This window comes from Pleurodeles waltl, chromosome 8, assembly GCF_031143425.1.
Source record: "Pleurodeles waltl isolate 20211129_DDA chromosome 8, aPleWal1.hap1.20221129, whole genome shotgun sequence".
In the NCBI taxonomy this organism is placed as follows: domain Eukaryota; kingdom Metazoa; phylum Chordata; class Amphibia; order Caudata; family Salamandridae; genus Pleurodeles; species Pleurodeles waltl.
Window position 1 is genome coordinate 670,718,030 of NC_090447.1, and position 22,114 is coordinate 670,740,143.

A 22,114-nucleotide genomic window follows, 5' to 3' on the forward strand; every position below is an offset into this window, starting at 1 on the left:
TGTATAGTGAATTGCGTGTTAATCATTTGTGTGTCTGCCATTAGCCTAGCTAGGATACTCTATGTGAATCAAAAGGTTAAACGACCTATACGCGTCCCCTTCTAAGTTTACTTACTAAGGACCAGGCGCGATGGCACTGTCCTTGAGCTCTTTGTTATTGAGAAATAAGGACCACTGGCTTCCAGTGGGCATAATGTGTTGTTTGTTATGCTTATCTAATGTTAGGGCATCGTGTTTTTTAGTTATTATCACCACCCATTGTTTCTCAGCAAGATTACATTTTTGGATTGGAGCAGTAGGGGTGAAAGCTGATTTCCATCGTGCATACCTGTCTGTAGAAGCAGGGCCCCATTTGACTCTTCTGGTTAATGGGCTGACGTTTGATGGAAGTGGTTGACTAACCAATTTTTCTCTCCTGTGCGTATAGCCCCCAAATTGACCACTACAGATAATGGGTGATGGTCACCTTCAGTTCTGTGCTGGACTTGGAACACTGCACACCCGTTTAGTAAATTCTTGCTTAGGAAAATGTAATCCAGCATTGATATGTTCTTAAAAGTTGGAACGGAAGAGTCTTTTTAGTCAGCTGAGGTCAAGCCATACTCATTCAAACAGACCTCTAATATATATTTAATGGAAGGTCCCTGTTTAGTAATCCAGATTGGCACAACTCTCGGATGCTGTAATCATCAGCACCTAAGTACCCGAGGCCTGGGTGTTCATATAAGAGGGTTCATATCAAGTTGGTGGTTCTTGACGTTCGCAGTTTTAGTGGTGCTCTGCGGGTTGTTATAAAACTTTTAGCACCACGATGGGGGAAATGGATATTCCATCTGTTGCCAGGCCCTTGATTTCCAGAGCCTGCATATCGCAGGAATAAGTCTACATTACTTTATTTTCACCTGCAAGTTCAATTCCATGTAAATTGAGAGCCCGCCCATCGGTCTCCCAAAAAGATTTTTCTTTTGCACTAGTGTGTGAATTGCATGGAACCCTGGGATGGAGAAAGGCACAGTCCACCACATTTCTTGCAGAAGCAGAATGTTGCCAGAGTGAGATATTCCATGGTGTGTGTATATTGCTGATTAATAAGAGTAAACCTGCCATGTTCCAACTTATTGTCCAGAATCCCCAAGGTGCCTCCTGCGTTACCTGTCAGCATCCCCAGGGATTAGGGTTAAATCATATCTCTATTCTTGGTTAAACCTTCATGTTTCTAAGTAAACATAATGTGCTGTGTTACACAATTGGTTTTATAAATGCTTGTTTTACCAATGCTTGTTTGCTAATGTGAGCAGGTGTAGACATGTGCTTCTAATTGGGTGTGGTGTAGCCATGTGGTTCTAATTGGGTGTGGTGACTCATCCACATGTGGAAACTCAACTGCTTGCCTGATTGGCTATAAATAGGAGAGTGAAGCATGCCTCCCGGCTTGGCTTTGTTTTGCTTCCTGATCTCAGCATCTGATTTGGCACTCCAGCTCTTGCTGTCATCCTCGTATTCAGGACTTTTGAGGCAATTATTTTCTTCGTTCCTGTACAAGCTGAAACCAGGCATTCCTCCAGCACTCCGGAAAAGACTTCAGCTAAGTGACTAGTATTCTCCAGGGAGTTTGTTCTTTGAGCGCTGCACTTTCCTAGAACAGCTGGTGTATTTCAGACCTCGTATTTTGGCTTACCTTGAAGAGACAAATGCATTTCTGAACATTCGACATTATTATTGTAGTTACTTGCCTAAATGTGCTTCAGGAAACCTGCTTGAGCTCAAGTACTACAAAAAGTGCAATTTAAAAGAGCATTTACGTGACTTTTCTTTCTCTAATAGCATAACTGTGGTATTTAAATTGTGCCATTCATGCCTGTGTTTCAGGTTTGAGGAATTTGCTTTTGAAGGGTTTTTCACACACACAGTGAAACCAAACCAAACTGTGCCACCCTAACTGTTTAATGCATGATTAGTGCAACCACAGTTCTAATTGTAGTGTGCAAATGTGAATCTCTGTGACGCCAGCCCTAGTGTCGCAGTACTTATTGTTATGGTACTCAGTTTGGGTTTTTAGTAAACCAGTGTTAGTAATTGTGCCAACAGTTATTATTATCCAGGAAACGTGCTAGAGCATCCCAGTGTTCTACCGCTCCTGTGCTCATTTCAGAAAGAGAGATTCCGTTTCAAGGAAGTTGAGTGCACTAACTCTACTATCACTCTGTCAACAACGACCTTCCCCCGAAAATACGGGGTGGCTGGCTGGACCGGCAAGACGTGGCAGTGTGTCGTTTCTTTCTCTTCCATTCCTACTTTCCTTTTGGAACACCTGCCGGAGGTTTCTGTGTCCACCAGGAAGTGCCGAGAGGTGTTCCAGGAAGTCGCAGACATCCTGCTTTTCAGGTGAGTGGCCCGTCACGACACTTATTAACGTGATTACAGCTCTATGCCCCATTTAATTTACCCTCTTGGAGCTAGGTATTCGGTTTCCCCTTTGCTGTAAGAGCTACCAGCAGCCAAGACCAGTCAAGATGCTCTATACTATGACTAAATGTCTGACCCAATGGCCCTCTCAAGGGGGAACGGTCTCCTGCGCCTGTGTCAATTGGACCATGATCCCTTTTTCCCCAAGGGCAGGGGCCTTACTTGCTTTGTTCCTCTCAAAATTCTGAATGCTGCATTGTCCTCCGTCAAGGCTTGTAGTTTATCTGGAGAGCTATGCGGGTTCCTCTGTTGAGCCAAGGTTACTTCTCTTTCTGACAGTGTGTGTGGGGGGGGGGGGGGGGAAGTTTTCCTGTACCGGCATATTTACGACGATGCCCCATTACTTAAGTTTCCCTGTTTCTGCCATGATGTTATTGGCAGCAGCGATGTTGGACTATTCTGTTAGAGTAGAATCTTGGTAATTAGTCAAAGTGCAGTTCCTAAATTGCACTGACAGCAGGTGTGCCGATGTAAGGTAGAAGAGCGAGGGACTGTTGTTCAAGAGATCATTTGTTGGACATATTAAAAATATCCCAAGGCCCTCTTGTTTTAAATTCTGTGGTAAAAAGCAGGACAGGAACTTTGGGTGCCATCTGCTGCTCAACCCTGACTCGAGTATTAGCACTTGAGAGTAGCTGTTTGCCCTCTTCCTCTGTGCTGAAAGAGGTCAGATGGTGATGCAGGCCCTGTATATTATGTGACGGCTCTGCTGCCTTGATTGAATATAGCCATTGCACTTCTTTTTGGGCTGTGGATTCTAATTCCATGTCCTCTTCCTCTGTACAGATATGAATCCGGAGGTGGTGTGAAATAGAGTTCTATTCATTATGTGATTGCCCCACTAACCTGGTTCAATTGGACTGATACATTTCTTTTGGCGCTGATGATGCTGTGTCTTCAGTCCTATCAATAGACTGCTCTTTGGCTTGGCTGCTCACCTCAAAATGTGTTGCAGGAACCCTGAGTAGCTCTTTTGTCTCATTGACATTTTTAGAGTGCTGATTGCTTAATTCCGGGGCAGTGCCATTTAGTTGGATTCCACAGCTTATGCATAGGTTTTCATCAGAGCGTTCAGGCCTTGTATGGCATAGTCTGAGTATGGTTTTCCTTTTTCGATTGTGCATCAGGATGCAAACTGGAGTGATCATCTTGATGCAGCTGGTGTGGCTGGTTAGATCATTTTTGCATAGCTGGCTTTGTTTGAAAAATTCGGTAGTTCGTCACTTCCTCTGGACTACCAACATTGCCATTCCCGCTACTATCAACTAGCCTATCTGGTAATTGTGATATATTTGGGTTCGCTTTCTGATCATTATGGATGGACCTTTTCATTCTTCTACTGTTCTTCAGTGATTTCCTTAACTTTTTCTTTTGGCGCCGTGAAAGCTGTACTTTACCATTTGCATTTAGTGAAGTTGTCCCACTTGTCTGGATGTTTATATGTAGTGCATGGGTAGTTTTCCTGGCTGAATTGACATTGTCATTTAACTGATCCATTTTTTTGTACTTGACTCCCTCCATACTCAGTGGAGTGGATGTCGTTATGCTATCTTGTGGAATTGCTGGTATTACTCTGCCCCATAGTTTTGCGGGACCCTTGATTTCTGATGTCCATTTTGAAATCTATGACTGATGTTGGCCTACCAAATTCAGGGCCTATTGTTGTGCCTTTGTTTGTTTTTCCACGTTCACCATTCCCTCTGACTGAATTTGTGAGGAAGGTTACCATTCTGCATCGGGCACGAGCATGTCTTTTTACAGTGATTTATTAGTGAGGGTAATAACTCTGGCAACATGGTTAACTTGACAATAATGGCACTGTTTGCTTAGGCCTTACTGCCCTTGCAATTGTTTGATCAAGAGTCAATCTCCTATCCAGGGTATCCAGCTTCTTGTCTAGCGTCCGGTCGATCTGAGCCAGCATGCAAATAAGATTCACTTGAACTTCTAACTTGTGGGACTGCCAGGAGAGAGCCTTGAACGCATCTAATAAGAAAGAATTGATAGTGTTTATGATGGAGTCAGCGGCGCAATCGCTGGTTGAATTCGATATTAGGGAATGATCCCCTGTAGGCCTAGTGCACTGGACGACCCGACATTCGGCCCCCATGCTGAGAGCGTTGTCCTCTGTGTCAATTAGTGTTGGGGCAAATACTTGTTGTGCCTTATAATGATTATTCAAAGACCCTTTTGTCATTTTAAATTTGTCTAGTGGGGTAGAGAAGATATGATTAGATGCCTCAGTTACAAGGTTGTACAAGGGATTCCCTGGTTGGTGGACCATTGCCTCCGTTACAATGTCATGGCTTTTTACCTATGGTGTTGCTCTGGCTGCTTCCGAGTTTATTTGTGGGGGTGGGTGCTTTTAACCCCAACCCTGTATGCACCACTCCTACGCTTGTGAGGTGGCTTTTGGACTTGTGCTTTGCTCCTCGTCTTGTATGGTGGCTTTTGAATTTATGCCACCATCATTCATATGTGACAAGATCTTTATGAGTTCTATTCCCTCTGCCTCACCAGCATGCATGCTTGGATTTTGTACGTTCATTAGGCTGTTGCTTTTTTCCATTGCTGTCTCGGCTAGCTCCACCATCTCTGCAAGTATTGAGTCTTCTAGGCTGATGCTTCCTAGTCGATTTCCTAGGCTGTTTTATGTCCGAGGAGGCTCTTCCTGTAGCCTCACGCCTTCTTGCTCAGGTTTCAGTGTGGCTGTCCCAATGCTTTCTCCAGCACCCACCTTTCTCCTTGTAAAATACCTATGTAGGGAGTATTTTACTGCCAGGCCTCCTACTGAATCTTCTAGGTCTGGTGTACCCTTTGAGGGCTTGGTGCCTATATTCCGTTTTCCCTCTTCAACCTTAGGCCACCCTTTCACTATTTCAGTCTTGAGTTGATCTTGTGTGATGCCTAGTATAGTCCCTTGCTGCATCTGCTGCCTCAAGCTGCATACTGTTTTCCCCTTTCCTGTTGCCTTGGGCATGGCCATAGTACTCAGAGCCACAACTCCTAGAATGCTCAGTGCTCTCTGTGATCTTTGCACCTTTCGTAACCTGGTAACCTGCCTATGGGCCTCGAATACCCTATGGAAGAGCTTCTAACTGGTTCAGAAAGATGAGGGTTGTTGACGTTGCTTGACTAACTTGCGTGACCAGTGGAAGTGCAAGTGCGAGGGTCTTTGTTGCACCGGTACCACTCCAGATGTTAGAGGTAACATAAGTGTCACTTAGTGAAATCCTTCAACAGCTGCCTGGGTTGGTTTATGTTCTTACATTTTGTATTTTTTTTTAATTGCATTTAATTGAGTTGTTGGGTTATTTATGCATGACTGATGCACAACTGATGGAGATGGTGTGTCTGCCAATATGTTATGCCTGCCTATCTGGCAGTATGCAATATACATCCAGTGACCAGCATCTACGACCACAACCGCTGATAATCCAAAAGGCTGCTTGCCCGGAGGTTGCTGAACTTAGCCTTTAACCTCTAGGCTATGGAAGGTGCCCAGGCGATAGTAAGAATGAAAGGCCAAAGAGATGAAGGTAGTTCAAAAGCAGACTGCCAAAGGTAAGGCAGCAGAAGCAGAAACTGAGTGGGAGCTGTAATGCTATCTGAATTTAACCACTGATTCCATCGTGACCACTGACTCCACTTTGTTCTTAACTTAGCTTCAAATGCCATCACATTCGTGGAACAGATATTTTTCCACGCACAGCTTGTTCTTTACATTGAACGTGTTTTCGCTCTTTCTCACCAGAGAAGGGAACATAACATGGGGAATGCAACGATGTTAAGAGTGTACAAGGATGAGAATGTTTATAGCAAAGACAGGTACAGCTCGGTCTTAGAAATGCACATTAGGATCTGGCCAATCATTTTGTGTGTTTTCAACACTGACCAAGTACAGCCAGTGCTTGAATTTCACAACTTACTCGAAGGGAGGGGGGGAGGTTTTCCAGAACCTTCCTCTTATGTTTGTTTAAGGAATTTAAAGTGCAAAATTTGGTGCTGAGACAGAAGGAACTCATTTCTGAGGGTGGATGCATTGCTCAGAAAAATCTGAGTCCCATTGGGGAAAATGTCTCGTCTCAGCTGTCTAGGGTTCCATAGCTTGATGTTGGCAAGGACCAGGATTACATTGGATTCGATCCCCATGGTGATGCATTTTAATTCTTAATTATCTAGCTTTACTGTGTGCTTGCATACATATTCATTGTTGATACATTGCATTTTTTCTGAGTATTCTTATTATACAACTGCTGTATTATTTAGTAGCTGCGCGTGTTTTGCTGCATTCAAGTTAAATGCTCACATTAATATTTTGTATACTTTTGTTGGAGCCCTAGGAAGTGCCTTAATAAATTAATTACTCAGAATACTCAGAATAAGAGTGCTGCATTATTTTGCCTCGTTCCCTCTTAGTTTGAAGCTAAGCAGAACAGAAGCTCACTGGCCTACCCCGCAAGCTGCATCCAGACCTAGCTGGTCTGCTTCCGTAGGGAGGCCAGGCTCACACTTAGTGAGGCTGACTACAGCCTGCACAGGCAGGGGTGTCAGCCAGGAATCACACCAGAATCTTCTCCACCGGGGTAGGTGGGCGGCTGATGCAGAGGTGGTGTGGGTTTGGGTATGCAGATGCGGGCCCGGAGCAGAGGACTCCTAGATGTTTTGCCTCCTCACATGCTCAGTTCACTCCGCCTCCTACCCCCACACCTGCACACTCCCCTGGCTCTGCCCACTTTGTTGCAGCCAGCGTCCCACTGTAAACACACTTGAGCCGAGGCAGAGGATTTTCTGCAGCCGTCCACCACTATATTCCAGTTGGTCATATTGATAAATATTACCTACAAAGCTTGACAACTTCAATATATGGTTTATGAATAATATATGGTTTATCATGTTTTGAAAATTGCTTAATTATATATTTATGTTGGTTTTAATTCTTTAACATAAATTAAGATTAATTACGAATATAACATTTTTGTGTGTATAACATATGTATTATAATTTATAATGTAACAGTATGATTATGTTTTATTTCTACATCTTTTAATAAACGTCTATGTATTTGTAATTTTGTTGAGGTAATAAATGTGTTTGTTATTGCCTGCTGTATATATATTTTGTACAAAAAAATACCTTTTATTTCAAATTTATAATGTTAATTAAAATTAAATATGCAACCTTATCATTATAACGTCGATATGTTGAACAACAACATTTTAACACAACATATTTGTACTTTACGAATATGTAAAATCAATGTTTTTGTAATCAATGTTTTTACCATAATATTTTTAAGGGTGATTTTTCATCATACAACTGCAAAATAGGGCGACGGACTGACATCACCAGATAAATCATAACCGCAGCCAGCTTGGGGTAGGCAAATGTTGATTCCTACCAACCAAACATGCAGGACTCCGAAAAATACCATCCAGGTAACTTTGTGATGGAAAGTTTTTGAAAACACAATCAGTTGGGTTAGACAGGCATGACGCATTTCGATTGTAAAGACTAGGACTGAGAGAGATTGAGACGTAATGGGAATATTTGTCAAGCAGACAGCTTTGAATCCAGAGTTCTAATGATCAACAAAGTTCAGAACTAGCAATTTCCTGACAGCTGCCTGGACAAAGAGGGCGATTTCTGCGGTAAAAAAATAAGCTATACATAGAAGCAATTGTAAATCGGCTTGCAGAAAATACTGGACTCACAACCCTAGAAAAATCTTATTTATGCTCATGAGAAGTGACGAAGAATGTTCCTAAATTTGAATTAGGGGCGTTCTTTTGAGCAGTACGACTGTTATGAAGGTTTGAAGCTACAGTAGGCTATTTTTTCTGTCTTTAGTGGAAGTGAGTCAAAGAAAATGTGATTGTCCGTATCTACATTCAGCTTCTGTTATCCTGGTTCGTGCCACTGAACAAAGGCCTCGTTGTGTCTGTGAAATTTTAAGCATACCTGAAGGGCGTTCTTGGTTAACCAATAAATTGTATGAAAACCTGCCATTGTTAGAACTACGATATGCATTTTTGAAAAATGCTTACTGAAATAGAAGTATTCGAGCGTGCTGTGAATTTGCGCCTTATTTGCTTGTCGAGAGATTCTGCTACATGAAAAACTTTATATAAGACACACGGTGCTTCTATAGCGCATTAAGCAGCATTCTATAGAAATAAAGCTTCAATAAGATCAACTTGCCTTTCATTTACCTGCAACAAATTAAATGAGACAATAATTCTGTAGCCCTAACAACCACTAGATGGTGGCATTTCTACATGAAAACATCTGATGTACGTCTGAGGCACAAACTAACTTTATTTGCCAAAAAACGCAAAGACAGAAGAAATAGTTTCAGATTAACAAATCTCAACTACTAATGCTGTTCGCACGAAAACTACAAACTATGATGCTATTAATATGGACTGCAAAACTAAAATGTGTTGTGTCCCGAGATGCTCAAGAAATGACGGACGCAGCGCGGGGTACTGGCCTCGTTTTTACACTGTTCTCTTCTAATGAGGAAGTTTACCTCCACCCATGCTGTCACTGTCCTTATCCAAATTCCGTAATCTTACCCACAATTCCTGTCTAGGGGCAGGAGGTTGCGCCCAGTGTCCTAGTAGGACCAAATCATGCAAGGTTCCCAGTGTTTTCATTACATCTCGCCCAACTGTTGGGGAAAACGACACATCTTAAACAAGACATCTACCCTTACCTGAAGAAATACGATGTCTTTCGTTGCATTTGGTGCTGTGAGCTGCGACTTTGTTGAGTCAATGGAGCTTCTCCTATTACTAGGGATCCCATAATTGTCATTTATTTATGTTACTCTTGCTGACGTGGTGGGGTGATGTTTTTTAGTTCATGGTTAATTACTTTTTGGAGATTGTCTGCAAGGGTGTTTTTTTTTTTTTTTTAAATTATAAATGCATTTATTGGTTAAGTAGAAGTACAATAAAACTTCAATATCATGTACAACATTTCAACATGTAGACAGGGAGAGGAGCATAAATGTCATTCCATGGTCAACATTTCGATGAGAGACAGTGAGTTAATTCAAGTATCAGCAAATAATGTATGGTTGCTTAACCTTGCACACTGATAGGAAACATATAGTTTGTACAATCATCCTGCTACAATCAAAATTCCGGTCTTGGTTCAAGATTGTAATAATTAATCCATGTGTTCCATATTTTGTGCAATTTATGCGGACACCCTCAATTTACATATACTACCCTTTCTGCTACCATCTAAATGTCCATCCCTCGCTTCCATTCCATCAGGGTTGGTACCTCGGGTCCCCCCCCCCCCCAGTGTCTAGCCAAATCCCCTTTTGATGTTACCAGTCCAAGGTAACATAATAAGAGTTTCGTACGAGGCAAGTCTATATCGCTGGGAATGCCCAGCAGCACGTATTTGGGGTCCTCTGGGATCACAGTTTAAAGTATCTTGCCCTCTGCTCAATATGTATGCAGAAGCTGAACAGAAGGGCCACTTCCCTCCTGGGATTGACCTAGCTACAATAGTAGTGATCCCCAAGACCCAACCCCCGTCACAACACTGCTCGGCATACCAACCCATCTCGCTCCTGAACACTGAAGTCAAAGTACTAGCCTCAATCCTTGCCTCAAGACTAAGAGACGTAATGCCTACGTTGGTGCATCTTGACCAATGTGGCTTCATGCCTGCCCGTAGCACTAGGCACTGTATTAGGCAATTACACCTAGCCTTGGTGCATCAAAAGACTTTGTCTCGCACCCCCTTGGCTTTGCTTTTACTCGATTTCAAGAAAGCCTTTGACACGGTAGACTGGTCCTACCTCGAAAGCGTCCTACAAAGAAACGGACTTGGGCCCAGATTCCGGGGACTAGTGAGGCTACTTTATTCTAATCCAATGCCCCATGTCCAAGTGAACGGGGTAATCTCTGACCCATTCCCTATTGGCCGTGGCACCCGGCAGGGATGCCCATTATCCCCCCTGCTCTTTGCACTAACAATAGAGCCTCTGGCGAAATTGTTATGGGAAGACCCGCTGATAGAAGGCTGGCCCTGGCCCGTCTGCCAAGAGGACCGCGTGGCATTGTACGCGGACGACGTCCTGCTGTACATCTCAAACCCGGCTAAAAGTGGCCCCCGCATTCTACAAATTTTAGGTCTCTTCTCGGAAGCTTCAGGACTGACCCTAAATCCTAGTAAATCCTTGCTGGTTCCACTCCATCAATCCCGAGACTGTATAGACTGGCAGCAAAACATTCCAATACGAAGGAATAGCTTTAAATACTTGGGTGTGCATGTCTCCTTGCTCCCTAAGCTAGCATGGGAACTTAACATCACACCATTAACCAAGAGAATAAAAAATGACCTCCAACGATGGAGAGACCTCCCCTTAATCTGCACGCGAGAATCGCACTTTACAAGATGATGGTTCTCCCCAGACTTCTTTACCTCCTCCAGAACTTCCCTCACCCTATCCCCATGAGATGGTTCAGAGAGATGGACTCACAGGCATGTAAATTTTTATGGAATGGCACCGGTCCTCGGCTGGCGCTTAAAACCTGCCAGAGAGATATATATGAAGGGGGACTGGGAATGTCCAACATCCATTACTACTATCTAGCAATGCAACTACTAGTGATCAATGATTGGATGGGAGGTGGATGGACAGATCCGGCATATCGGCTAGAACTCCAGACCATGAGTTATTCAAAGATCTTTGATGCCCTGTACGGGGGCCCGATCTCGCGCGGGACCCCTGAGGTGACCGGGGTGGTGCTGCGGGGTTGGCAGACGGCCCAAAAGGTGACAGGCTGGTGGGGGCACCCCACCCATCAGACCGCACTATGGCAGGGAACACATTTAAAAGAAGTGGCGGGTTTGGAAGGATTTCAGAAGTGGGACAACATAGGTATTTCTACACTGGGCGACGTATGGGATGGCACACATATGTGCTCTTTTGAAGACCTCCAGAAAATGTTTTCACTAAACAAGACGCAATTCCATAGGTACCTCCAGATCCGCCACGCCCTCCTGACAGAAATCCGGACAGGTGACAACATACCTGAGTATAGCCCTATGGAGGCGAAAGCTCTGATGGGAAACCTGGGTAGAGGAGGTGTCTCCCAGATATATCGTTCATTAATCACCATTACTGCCGGTTCCCTGGAGGGGCTCCGACGGAGATGGGAGGGGTGGGTGGGTCCTGTGGAAGAGGAAGACTGGAACGAAGCATTAGCAGCTCCGCACACTTTAACGATGACGACTCATCTCCGACTAATACAGACTTACTATCTCCATACGGCATACCTAACACCCGTCAGGTTGTACAGAGCAGGTCTCCGTAACGCAGCCGACTGTCCACGGTGTATGGACCCAGACGCAGACTTTTTCCACATGGTATGGTCTTGCCCAATTATTAAAGCTTATTGGGAGGCTGTTACAAAGGAGATCTCAACGGCCTTACAGACGGACATGGGGTTGACACCAATGCCGCTCCTGCTGGGGATCATGGGTGATACTGGACTGAGGAGGGCGGAACGGACCTTTCTGGGGGTGGCATGCCTAGTGGCCAAGAGATACATAATGACTGACTGGAAAACCAAAAGCGCACCAGCTTTGACTAAATGGAGGCGAGGAGTGGATTGTTGTGCTCAACGTGAAAAACTTGTTTATGAGGCCAGAGGGTGCCCGAATAAATATAATAAGGTGTGGGGGAAGTGGGAGGCCACAACAATCAACCTCCCCGCACTGTCAACGGGCTCAACACCCGAAAGAGCCTAAACAGGCCCTTCCTCCTCCCCCCTCTAATGGGTGGAAACATTCATGAGACACTTTGCAGAGATATACATACTCTTCCCACCAGGGTGTTGTCTAGGACTTGGGATTGACCATTGTTCGGTGCCCGTTGGCGCCTAGTTACATGTATGTATCACTGTTTTACCTTTTGCAAAATCAATAAAAATGTCTTTATAAAAAAAATAAAGTATCTTTCCCAGTTCAGCCAGTAGTGTTCGCCAATATGTACGTACCACCGGGCAGCCCCAGAGGGTATCGTAGAAACCCCCCTAATGAGTGTTACAATGCAGACACTGGGGGGAGGATGCTGGTCCCATCCTATGTAAACGCACTCTATCATAATAGATTCTATGGAGTATGTTGAATTCGATGAGTCAGAGCCTGGCCTTAATTGCCACTTGTGTAGGGAACAAGAGTGGCGCTTCCCAGTCTACCTCCTCTAACTCGCCCACATCCTCCTCACAGTGTTGTTTGAGTTCACATAGGTTGTCAGGTCTATTATTAGTGAGGGTTTTATATATAGTGGAGCCTGCTTCTTCAGGTATTTACCCCATCAATAGCCTACCCTCAAGGGGGGAGTGTTCCAACAGATCATTTGGAAGTGGTTCAGCTCCCCATGCATGTTGCAATTGTAGATATTTGAAGTATTGTGTGTCAAGAAGCTGAAAATCTTTTTGAAGCAATGAAAAGGTTCTGAGGTCTCCTCCCTCCCATATGTCTCCTATCTTTGATATATACCTATACTATCACATTCATTGAAGACGCATAGCTTCCCGATTTCCTTACGTTTCTTGCCCACCAATAACAGGGATTCACTTGATAATTTATTCGCTCTTCCTATATGACCATTGGCTATATGCCACACCTCTATAACCACTTGTGTGGCGGGTAGTAGACATCCCACTCCCGCCCCTCCATAGAGATAATATAAGTAAGAACGCTTCTCAAATTGTGTACTTTGCAGTGCATAAGTACGGTGAGTCCCCTCCACACATCCCCAGTCATTGATGACCAACAGTAATATGCCATAAGGTTCGGTGGCGCAAGACCCCTATTGTAGCTATTTTGTTGTAACATTTGAAGACTTAGGGCCAGATGTATCAAAGCTTTTTGCATTCGCAAACGGTGCAAATGCCCGTTTGCGAATGCAAAAAGCCATTTCAGAATGTATGAAAGGCATTCTGAATGCAATTTTAAGGAATCGCAAAAACAGAGATTCCTTAAAATTGCGACCCTGTTTAGAGAGTCACAAATTGCGACTCTCTAAATAAGAAATCGCAAATAAGGATTCCTTATTTGCGATTTCTAAAGCACATGTAAGAAGCAATTCCTTAATGCGAATTGGGCATTAAGGAATCGCTATTTACCATGATGTTGAACCTGGTGGTAACCATGTGCAAATTTTTAGGATGCATTTAAAATGCATTTTAAAAATTTACATGTAAAGCACACATGCCCTTTTGGCATGTGTGCACCTTACATGTTGTAAAAAATTATTTTGGAGTGCAGCAGAGGGGGCCTTAGGCCCCCAGCACCCTGGGGTTTTGCATTTCCAAAATTGCGATTTCCAGTTGGGCAATCGCAATTTTGGAAATGCAAAAAATTTGCAGATATGGGCCTACAGGCCGATAGGTGCGAATGAGGCCGGTATCGCAATTTGCGATTCGGTAATAGCATTTGCTATTTTTAAGAGATCGCTATTACCGAATCGCAAATGTGATACATTGCATTTTGCGATTCAGAAATCGCAATTTCTTAATCGCTATTTCCGAATCGTAAAATGCATTCTCTGTACATCTGGCCCTTATTCTGGGATGTTTCCCATTCCACACTAAACAGACGGAGTTCTCGGTCAACTGCGCTAAATAGGTCATCTGATAATTTAAAATATGTATTTTGCAGGATATATAGGAACTTGGGGAGGCTAATCACCTTAAACAGGGCTGCTCTGCCCATAAGCGGAAGGGGGAGCATTTTCCATCTTTTTGTATCTGCTTGAAAATCTGTAATAACTTGCATATATTTTCCCCTAGGCTTCGGGAAGAATTGAGGGTTGCATAAACAACTAAGTACTTAAAGCCCTCTCTTGTAACTTTCAGTTGCCCGGCCAGCTCAGAGAGTGAAATCATCTGCTGCGGTCGGATCAGATGTGTAGAGTATGGACTTTGCCCAGTTTATGGTGTACCCAGAGGGCCAGATGTATCAAATAAGCCTTTTGCAATTCAGTAATAGCGATTTCTTAAAAATCGCTATTTCTGAATCACAAAATGCTATGTATCATATTTGCGATTCGGTAATATTGATTTCTTCAAAATCGCAAATGCTATTACCGAATCGCAAATTGCGATACTGGCCCCATTCGCACCTATGGGCCTGTAGGCCCATATTTGTGAATTTTTTGCATTTCCCAAATTGCGAATTCCTACCCGGAATTCGCAAATTTGGGAAATGCAAAACCCAGGGTGCTGGGGGCCTAAGGCCCCCTCTGCTGCACCCCAAGATTTTTTTTAAGGACATGTAAGGTGCACACATGCCAAAGGGGCATGTGTGCGTAACACATCAATTTTAAAAATGCATTTTTAAAATTTGCACATGGTTACCACCAAGTTCAACTTGGTGGTCATAGTGAAACCTTAATGCCCAATTCGCATTAAGGAGTTGCTCGTTACATGTGGTTTAGAAATCGCAAATAAGGAGTCCTTATTTGCGACTTCTTATTTGGAGAATCGCAATTTGCGATTCTCTAAATGGGCTCGCAATTTTAAGGAATCGCTATTTTAGCGATTCCTTAAATGTGCGTTGAGAATGCCTTTCATAATTACTGAAAGGCATTTTTGCATTCGCAAACGGCGAATCTGAAACTTTCTACACTGGGGTTTTCATGGACCTTACAGGCTAGAGGTTCCAGTACAAGGGCAAATAAAAGGGGGGAAGTGGGCAACCCTGTATAGTGCCCCTACCAATGGAGAATTCCTCCGGCAACCTGCCATTAACCCAGACTGCTGCACAGGATTCGGTGTACAGCAAGGTCACCCATTCAATAAATCCAGGCCCAATTCCCAGTCAACATAAGACGCCCATCATGTAAGGCCAGCGGACTCTGTCAAACGCCTTTTCTGCATCTAATGAGACAAAGACGTGTAGTTCAGGGCGGGAAGCCACCATCTCCATCCAGTTATGGAGGCAATGTAAATTTCCTCTATTTGAGCCCCGTGGCATAAACCCTGTTTGATCACTATGGACTAAGGGTGCAATTACCTTCAAGAGTCTAGTGGCAAGTATTGTGGCCAAAATGTTTGTCTCCACATTAAGAAGTGATATCGGGCGATACGATCCACATCTCTTGGGGGCTCTACCTGGTTTGGGTGTGACCACTATCGTGGCCCGCCGCAGGTCTGGGGAAAGATTTTCTCTTCTCTCGCTGCCATCGATAGGTTTAGTAGATGAGGGGCTACTAGATCCGTCTGTTTTTTTTTTATTCTACCGGGAATCCATTGGGTCCCAGAGACTTCCGACTGTATAATTTTGTAATGGCCTCTTTTACCTCAGCAAGGGTGAGATCCACATCTAAGGTTTTTGCGTCCTCTGCCAAAAGTATTGGCCTATTTATAGCATTAAGGTATGCTTCTATCTGGGGCTGAGCAGTTAACGGTCTCTCCCTGTAGAGGGCTGCATATAAACATGCAAATTCCTTTGCTGCGGCTTAATCAGAGTCACATATCAACCCCTCGTCGCCCTCTATCCAAGCCACCCAACGTGCCTCCACCTCTCTGAGGCTTAACCATGCCAGCAGTTTCTCCGCCTTGTCCTCCACCTCATAAAGCCGGTGCAGAGTGGATAGGAAGTAGGATTTGATTTTGTCAGTGGCTAACGTCTTATATGCTGCCCTCAATTCTCCATTTGTATAATCGTCAAAGGGGACGGGTGTGAGAAGGTAGCCTCTTTCTAGCCTTGTTACCCCCACTTTTGGCCTGTTTGTGAGTGTATGTCAGGGTGTTTGTCACTGTTTTCACTGTCTCACTGGGATCCTGATAGCCAGGCCTCAGTGCTCATAGTGAAAACACTATGTTTTCAGTATGTTTGTTATGTGTCACTGGGATCCTGCTGGTCAGGACCCCAGTGCTCATAGGTTTGTGGCCTATATGTATGTGTCACTGGGACCCTGTCACACAGGGCCCCAGTGCTCATAGGTGTGCATGTATATGTTCCCTGTGTGGTGCCTAACTGTCTCACTGAGGCTCTGCTAACCAGAACCTCAGTGGTTATGCTCTCTCATTACTTTCAAATTGTCACTAACAGGCTAGTGACCAATTTTACCAATTTACATTGGCTTACTGGAACACCCTTATAATTCCCTAGTATATGGTACTGAGGTACCCAGGGTATTGGGGTTCCAGGAGATCCCTATGGGCTGCAGCATTTCTTTTGCCACCCATAGGGAGCTCTGACAATTCTTACACAGGCCTGCCACTGCAGCCTGAGTGAAATAACGTCCACGTTATTTCACAGCCATTTTACACTGCACTTAAGTAACTTATAAGTCACCTATATGTCTAACCTTTACCTGGTAAAGGTTAGGTGCAAAGTTACTTAGTGTGAGGGCACCCTGGCACTAGCCAAGGTGCCCCCACATTGTTCAGAGCCAATTCCCTGAACTTTGTGAGTGCGGGGACACCATTACACGCGTGCACTACATATAGGTCACTACCTATATGTAGCTTCACCATGGTAACTCCGAATATGGCCATGTAACATGTCTATGATCATGGAATTGCCCCCTCTATGCCATCCTAGCATTGTTGGTACAATTCCATGATCCCAGTGGTCTGTAGCACAGACCCTGGTACTGCCAAACTGCCCTTCCTGGGGTTTCACTGCAGCTGCTGCTGCTGCTGCCAACCCCTCAGACAGGCATCTGCCCTCCTGGGGTCCAGCCAGGCCTGGCCCAGGATGGCAGAACAAAGAACTTCCTCTGAGAGAGGGTGTGACACCCTCTCCCTTTGGAAAATGGTGTGAAGGCAGGGGAGGAGTAGCCTCCCCCAGCCTCTGGAAATGCTTTGTTGGGCACAGAGGTGCCCAATTCTGCATAAGCCAGTCTACACCGGTTCAGGGACCCCTTAGCCCCTGCTCTGGCGCGAAACTGGACAAAGGAAAGGGGAGTGACCACTCCCCTGACCTGCACCTCCCCTGGGAGGTGTCCAGAGCTCCTCCAGTGTGCTCCAGACCTCTGCCATCTTGGAAACAGAGGTGCTGCTGGCACACTGGACTGCTCTGAGTGGCCAGTGCCACCAGGTGACGTCAGAGACTCCTGCTGATAGGCTCCTTCAGGTGTTAGTAGCCTATCCTCTCTCCTAGGTAGCCAAACCCTCTTTTCTGGCTATTTAGGGTCTCTGTCTCTGGGGAAACTTTAGATAACGAATGCATGAGCTCAGCCGAGTTCCTCTGCATCTCTCTCTTCACCTCCTGATAAGGAAACGACCGCTGACCGCGCTGGAAGCCTGCAAACCTGCAACATAGTAGCAAAGACGACTACTGCAACTCTGTAACGCTGAGCCTGCCGCCTTCTCGACTGTTTTCCTGCTTGTGCATGCTGTGGGGGTAGTCTGCCTCCTCTCTGCACCAGAAGCTCCGAAGAAATCTCCCGTGGGTCGACGGAATCTTCCCCCTGCAACCGCAGGCACCAAAAAGCTGCATTACCGGTCCCTTGGGTCTCCTCTCAGCACGACGAGCGAGGTCCCTCGAATCCAGCGACTCTGTCCAAGTGACCCCCACAGTCCAGTGACTCTTCAGTCCAAGTTTGGTGGAGGTAAGTCCTTGCCTCACCTCGCTGGGCTGCATTGCTGGGAACCGCGACTTTGCAGCTACTCCGGCCCCTGTGCACTTCCGGCGGAAATCCTTTGTGCACAGCCAAGCCTGGGTCCACGGCACTCTAACCTGTATTGCACGACTTTCTAAGTTGGTCTCCGGCGACGTGGGACCCCTTTGTGCAACTTCAGCGAGCACCGTTTCACGCATCCTCGTAGTGCCTGTTTCTGGCACTTCTCCGGGTGCTACCTGCTTCAGTGAGGGCTCTTTGTCTTGCTCGACGTCCCCTCTCTCTTCAGGTCCAATTTGCGACCTCCTGGTCCCTCCTGGGCCCCAGCAGCGTCCAAAAACGCCAAACGCACGATTTGCGTGTAGCAAGGCTTGTTGGCATCCTTCCGGCGGGAAAACACTTCTGCACGACTCTCCAAGGCGAGAGGGATCCGTCCACCAAAGGGGAAGTCTCTAGCCCTTTTCGTTCCTGCAGAAACCTCAGCTTCTTCTGTCCAGTCGAAGCTTCTTTGCACCCGCAGCTGGCATTTCCTGGGCATCTGCCCATCTCCGACTTGCTTGTGACTTTTGGACTTGGTCCCCTTGTTCCACAGGTACCCTAGATTGGAAATCCACAGTTGTTGCATTGCTGGTTTGTGTCCTTCCTGCATTATTCCTCTAACACGACTATTTTGTCCTTAGGGGAACTTTAGTGCACTTTGCACTCACTTTTCAGGGTCTTGGGGAGGGTTATTTGTCTAACTCTCACTATTTTCTAATAGTCCCAGCGACCCTCTACAAGGTCACATAGGTTTGGGGTCCATTCGTGGTTCGCATTCCACTTTTGGAGTATATGGTTTGTGTTGCCCCTATCCCTATGTTTCCCCATTGCATCCTATTGTAACTATACATTGTTTGCACTGTTTTCTAAGACTATACTGCATATTTTTGCTATTGTGTATATATATCTTGTGTATATTTCCTATCCTCTCACTGAGGGTACACTCTAAGATACTTTGGCATATTGTCATAAAAATAAAGTACCTTTATTTTTAATATAACTGTGTATTGTGTTTTCTTATGATATTGTGCATATGACACTAAGTGGTACTGTAGTAGCTTCACACGTCTCCTAGTTCAGCCTAAGCTGCTCTGCTAAGCTACCATTATCTATCAGCCTAAGCTGCTAGACACCCTATCCACTAATAAGGGATAACTGGGCCTGGTGCAAGGTGCAAGTATCCCTTGGTACTCACTACAAGCCAGTCCAGCCTCCTACAACGGGTAACTTACATTAACTGCCTCTAGGGCTGTTAGTCTATCTTCCATATCCTTTTGGGCCTCCAACATTGACTTCTTTTTATAGGCTACAATATTTTGCGTTTTGCCTCACATTACCACCTTATATGCTTCCCACAATGTCGCCGTAGATCTAACAGTATTTTGGTTTTCCTTAAAGTGCAGCTCTGCATCTGTTCTAATTTCCCGCAGGATTGTATCATCCCGCAGCTCCCAGGCATTCAGTCCCTACCTGGAGTCCCAGTCCCTACGCCGGCCAACAGTAACTCATAGGGTTGTATGGTCAGATAAGCCGCTCTGTAAGTATTCTGCTCTTTGTAACATCCCCGCATCTCCTGCGAGCGTAAATAGATAATCTAATCTGGAAAATACTTTATGGGCTCCTCAGAAATAGGAATAACCTCTTACAGTGGGGTTATGCTGCCTCCATATATCTGTTAATCCCAGCATGTTCGCTAATTGCTGCAGGGGTGTCGGTTTGGACGCTACTGCAGCAGTGTCTGTTGTTCTGTCTAATGCAGGTCTCAGTACATTGTTAAAACCACCCCTGATTATATGTAGTGTAGACTCTGTTTCCAGTAAAATGTCCGCTACGGCGTGTATATTTACTGCTGCATGTTGGGGGGGGGGGTGCATATACATTGATGACAGTAACTGTCTCTCTACCCTAGATTCCCTGCACCGCTGCGCACGTTCCATTGGGGTCCAGCCATTAGCAAGGGTGTTTTCTTGATCTTGAAGTGCCTGAGAACTGTACTGATACCAGAGACTGAAAATATGATGGGTCCGATGTTTCTTCAGGTGGAGAATCAGTTGATTCAGTGGATTATGATGAAATGTTCCTAGTGTCATTAGGCGAATTTCTGGCGGCCACACCTCGACGATGCTCATATGCTCTGCTGGCTGTTTGGTTTGGAGCTGGTGACTCATTGTTATTTAAAAGACTCACTTTCTCTATTATTTGGTTCTGACATAAGTCTATTTCACACTATGTCTCCAGGTTGTGTGGATTTTGTCCCAGTACCTACGTGGTGAGACCGATAGTTGCCTCTCAGTTCTACTTAGTAGCAAATGTAAAAAGGACTGGGGAGAGGTGGGACAATGTACTCCAGCCCAGCCTCGGAGTGCGTTCGGCAGCCCACAAGGCCACTCACAGGTAGTGCAGCACACTCAATAGAAAATAACAGAAGCAGGGACTTAATATAACTCACCAAAAGAAATAATGAACTTTTAGATTTTTATATATATATATATTTAGACACACAAACACACACACATATATTCACTGAAAGATCTGAGTCACATTTTACTTAGGTATTAAAAAAGAGAGACAATAACTTGCATTACAAAAACCCCTAGAAACTAACTGAAAAAACAAAGGTTAAATGGACGTTATAGTTAGATGACAATGACAGTTATAGTGCAGCATTTTAACTAAAAAAAAAAAAAAGACTGAAATTCACTAGTTCAGCGAGCTAGCTATAACGTAAGCCCCACTATGCACTGCTAATGACCTCATGAATATTAAATCACTCATGACATGTTCAATTACATCACTTAATGGGGTTTGGGTGTGAGCATGGAGTGGGCTCCCCTTGAAGTCTTTTGTGCAAGGCGAAATAATAATCGTTTGGCCACCTTACAGGGCTTGGCTGTATGGAGGGAGTGGGCTCTCTGTGAAGACAGCTGTTCAAGGTAAAGGTTATACCAAGTAGATGCTTGGTCAGCCCCTGAGATCTTGTGTCTGGCATCTCAGTATTTCTTATGGTGGCCTCTGCTCTCTGGTACATTCTCTTGCAGCAACCCATGATGACTTGCTGATGTCTATTGTTGGCTTGGTGGAGCTTAGTGAAAACACACTTTGCTAGATGAGACACACTGGGATGCAGCTTTCTAAGTAAGGGCCACATACAGTCTAGAGAGCACAGTCCCAAGAAGTAGAGTCTAATTTAGGATGATGGCTGACCATTAACTCTCCCCTTTCTCTCCTATTTTTTTCAAGCATGGTGTGCTGGTGGTGATCAGTTTGATACTCTCAATAGGGCTCTCTCAAATGAGCGTGCAGCCTTCTTCTATTCTACTGACCCCGTGTCCTTAAACAGTGCTGGTGCAAGGATCCAGTTTAAATCAGCAGTTCATCAGACTGGCCTTTGTTGCCACTTGTTGCATCCCAAGAGGCATACAAGAAGAACGCAGAGTCAGGTATACCCTTCTTCTTTATTATACTTGCGCTAGCAATTAAATTATTTTCTACTACTGGGGAAGCTTGTCTCTACCCATGTTGTCCTTGCTCTGGCCTTTGCAAAAGTACCCTGATCCTTTCCACACTTCCTTCCCAGTCGCTGGGACTGGAAATGGTGTCAAGTGTCCTACGAGGGTTAAATTCTGCATTGTTCTAGTGTCTTCATCACGTCATCACACAATTGACAGTTGTGACATTAAAAAAAAACTGTTCAACATTTAAAACCAAATACTCTTTCCTATATGTTATTGGCAGGTCATAATCTACACAACAACGTCCATCTTCAGCAAACAGTGGAATTCGTAAGATATTGGTAAAGAGAACATAAATGTGTTACCTGCTTCACGGGCCGTAACGAGCCAATTGCTTTCCAGCCGCTAAATTCCGACCAGTTCAAAATCTCCCCCTTCTCCAGAAGCATTTGTTTACCCAAGAAATTTGCTCCTTCATATACAATCCATCTGAGTAAACACAAAACAACAACTACAATGAAGCTGGCAGGAAGCAACAACACATCCT

General features: G+C 44.8%; 1 protein-coding gene across 2 annotated transcripts in view; it reads right to left on the minus strand.

Moving 5' to 3' along the window:
• CRYBG3 (crystallin beta-gamma domain containing 3) overlaps window positions 1-22,114 on the minus strand; it is a 1,300,096-nt gene that overhangs the window by 222,919 nt on the left and 1,055,063 nt on the right. For both annotated transcript variants that reach the window (XM_069204785.1, XM_069204786.1), the window contains one exon: window positions 21,933-22,056. In XM_069204785.1, the coding sequence (XP_069060886.1) occupies window positions 21,933-22,056 (124 nt within the window). The remainder of the gene's footprint in view (window positions 1-21,932; window positions 22,057-22,114) is intronic.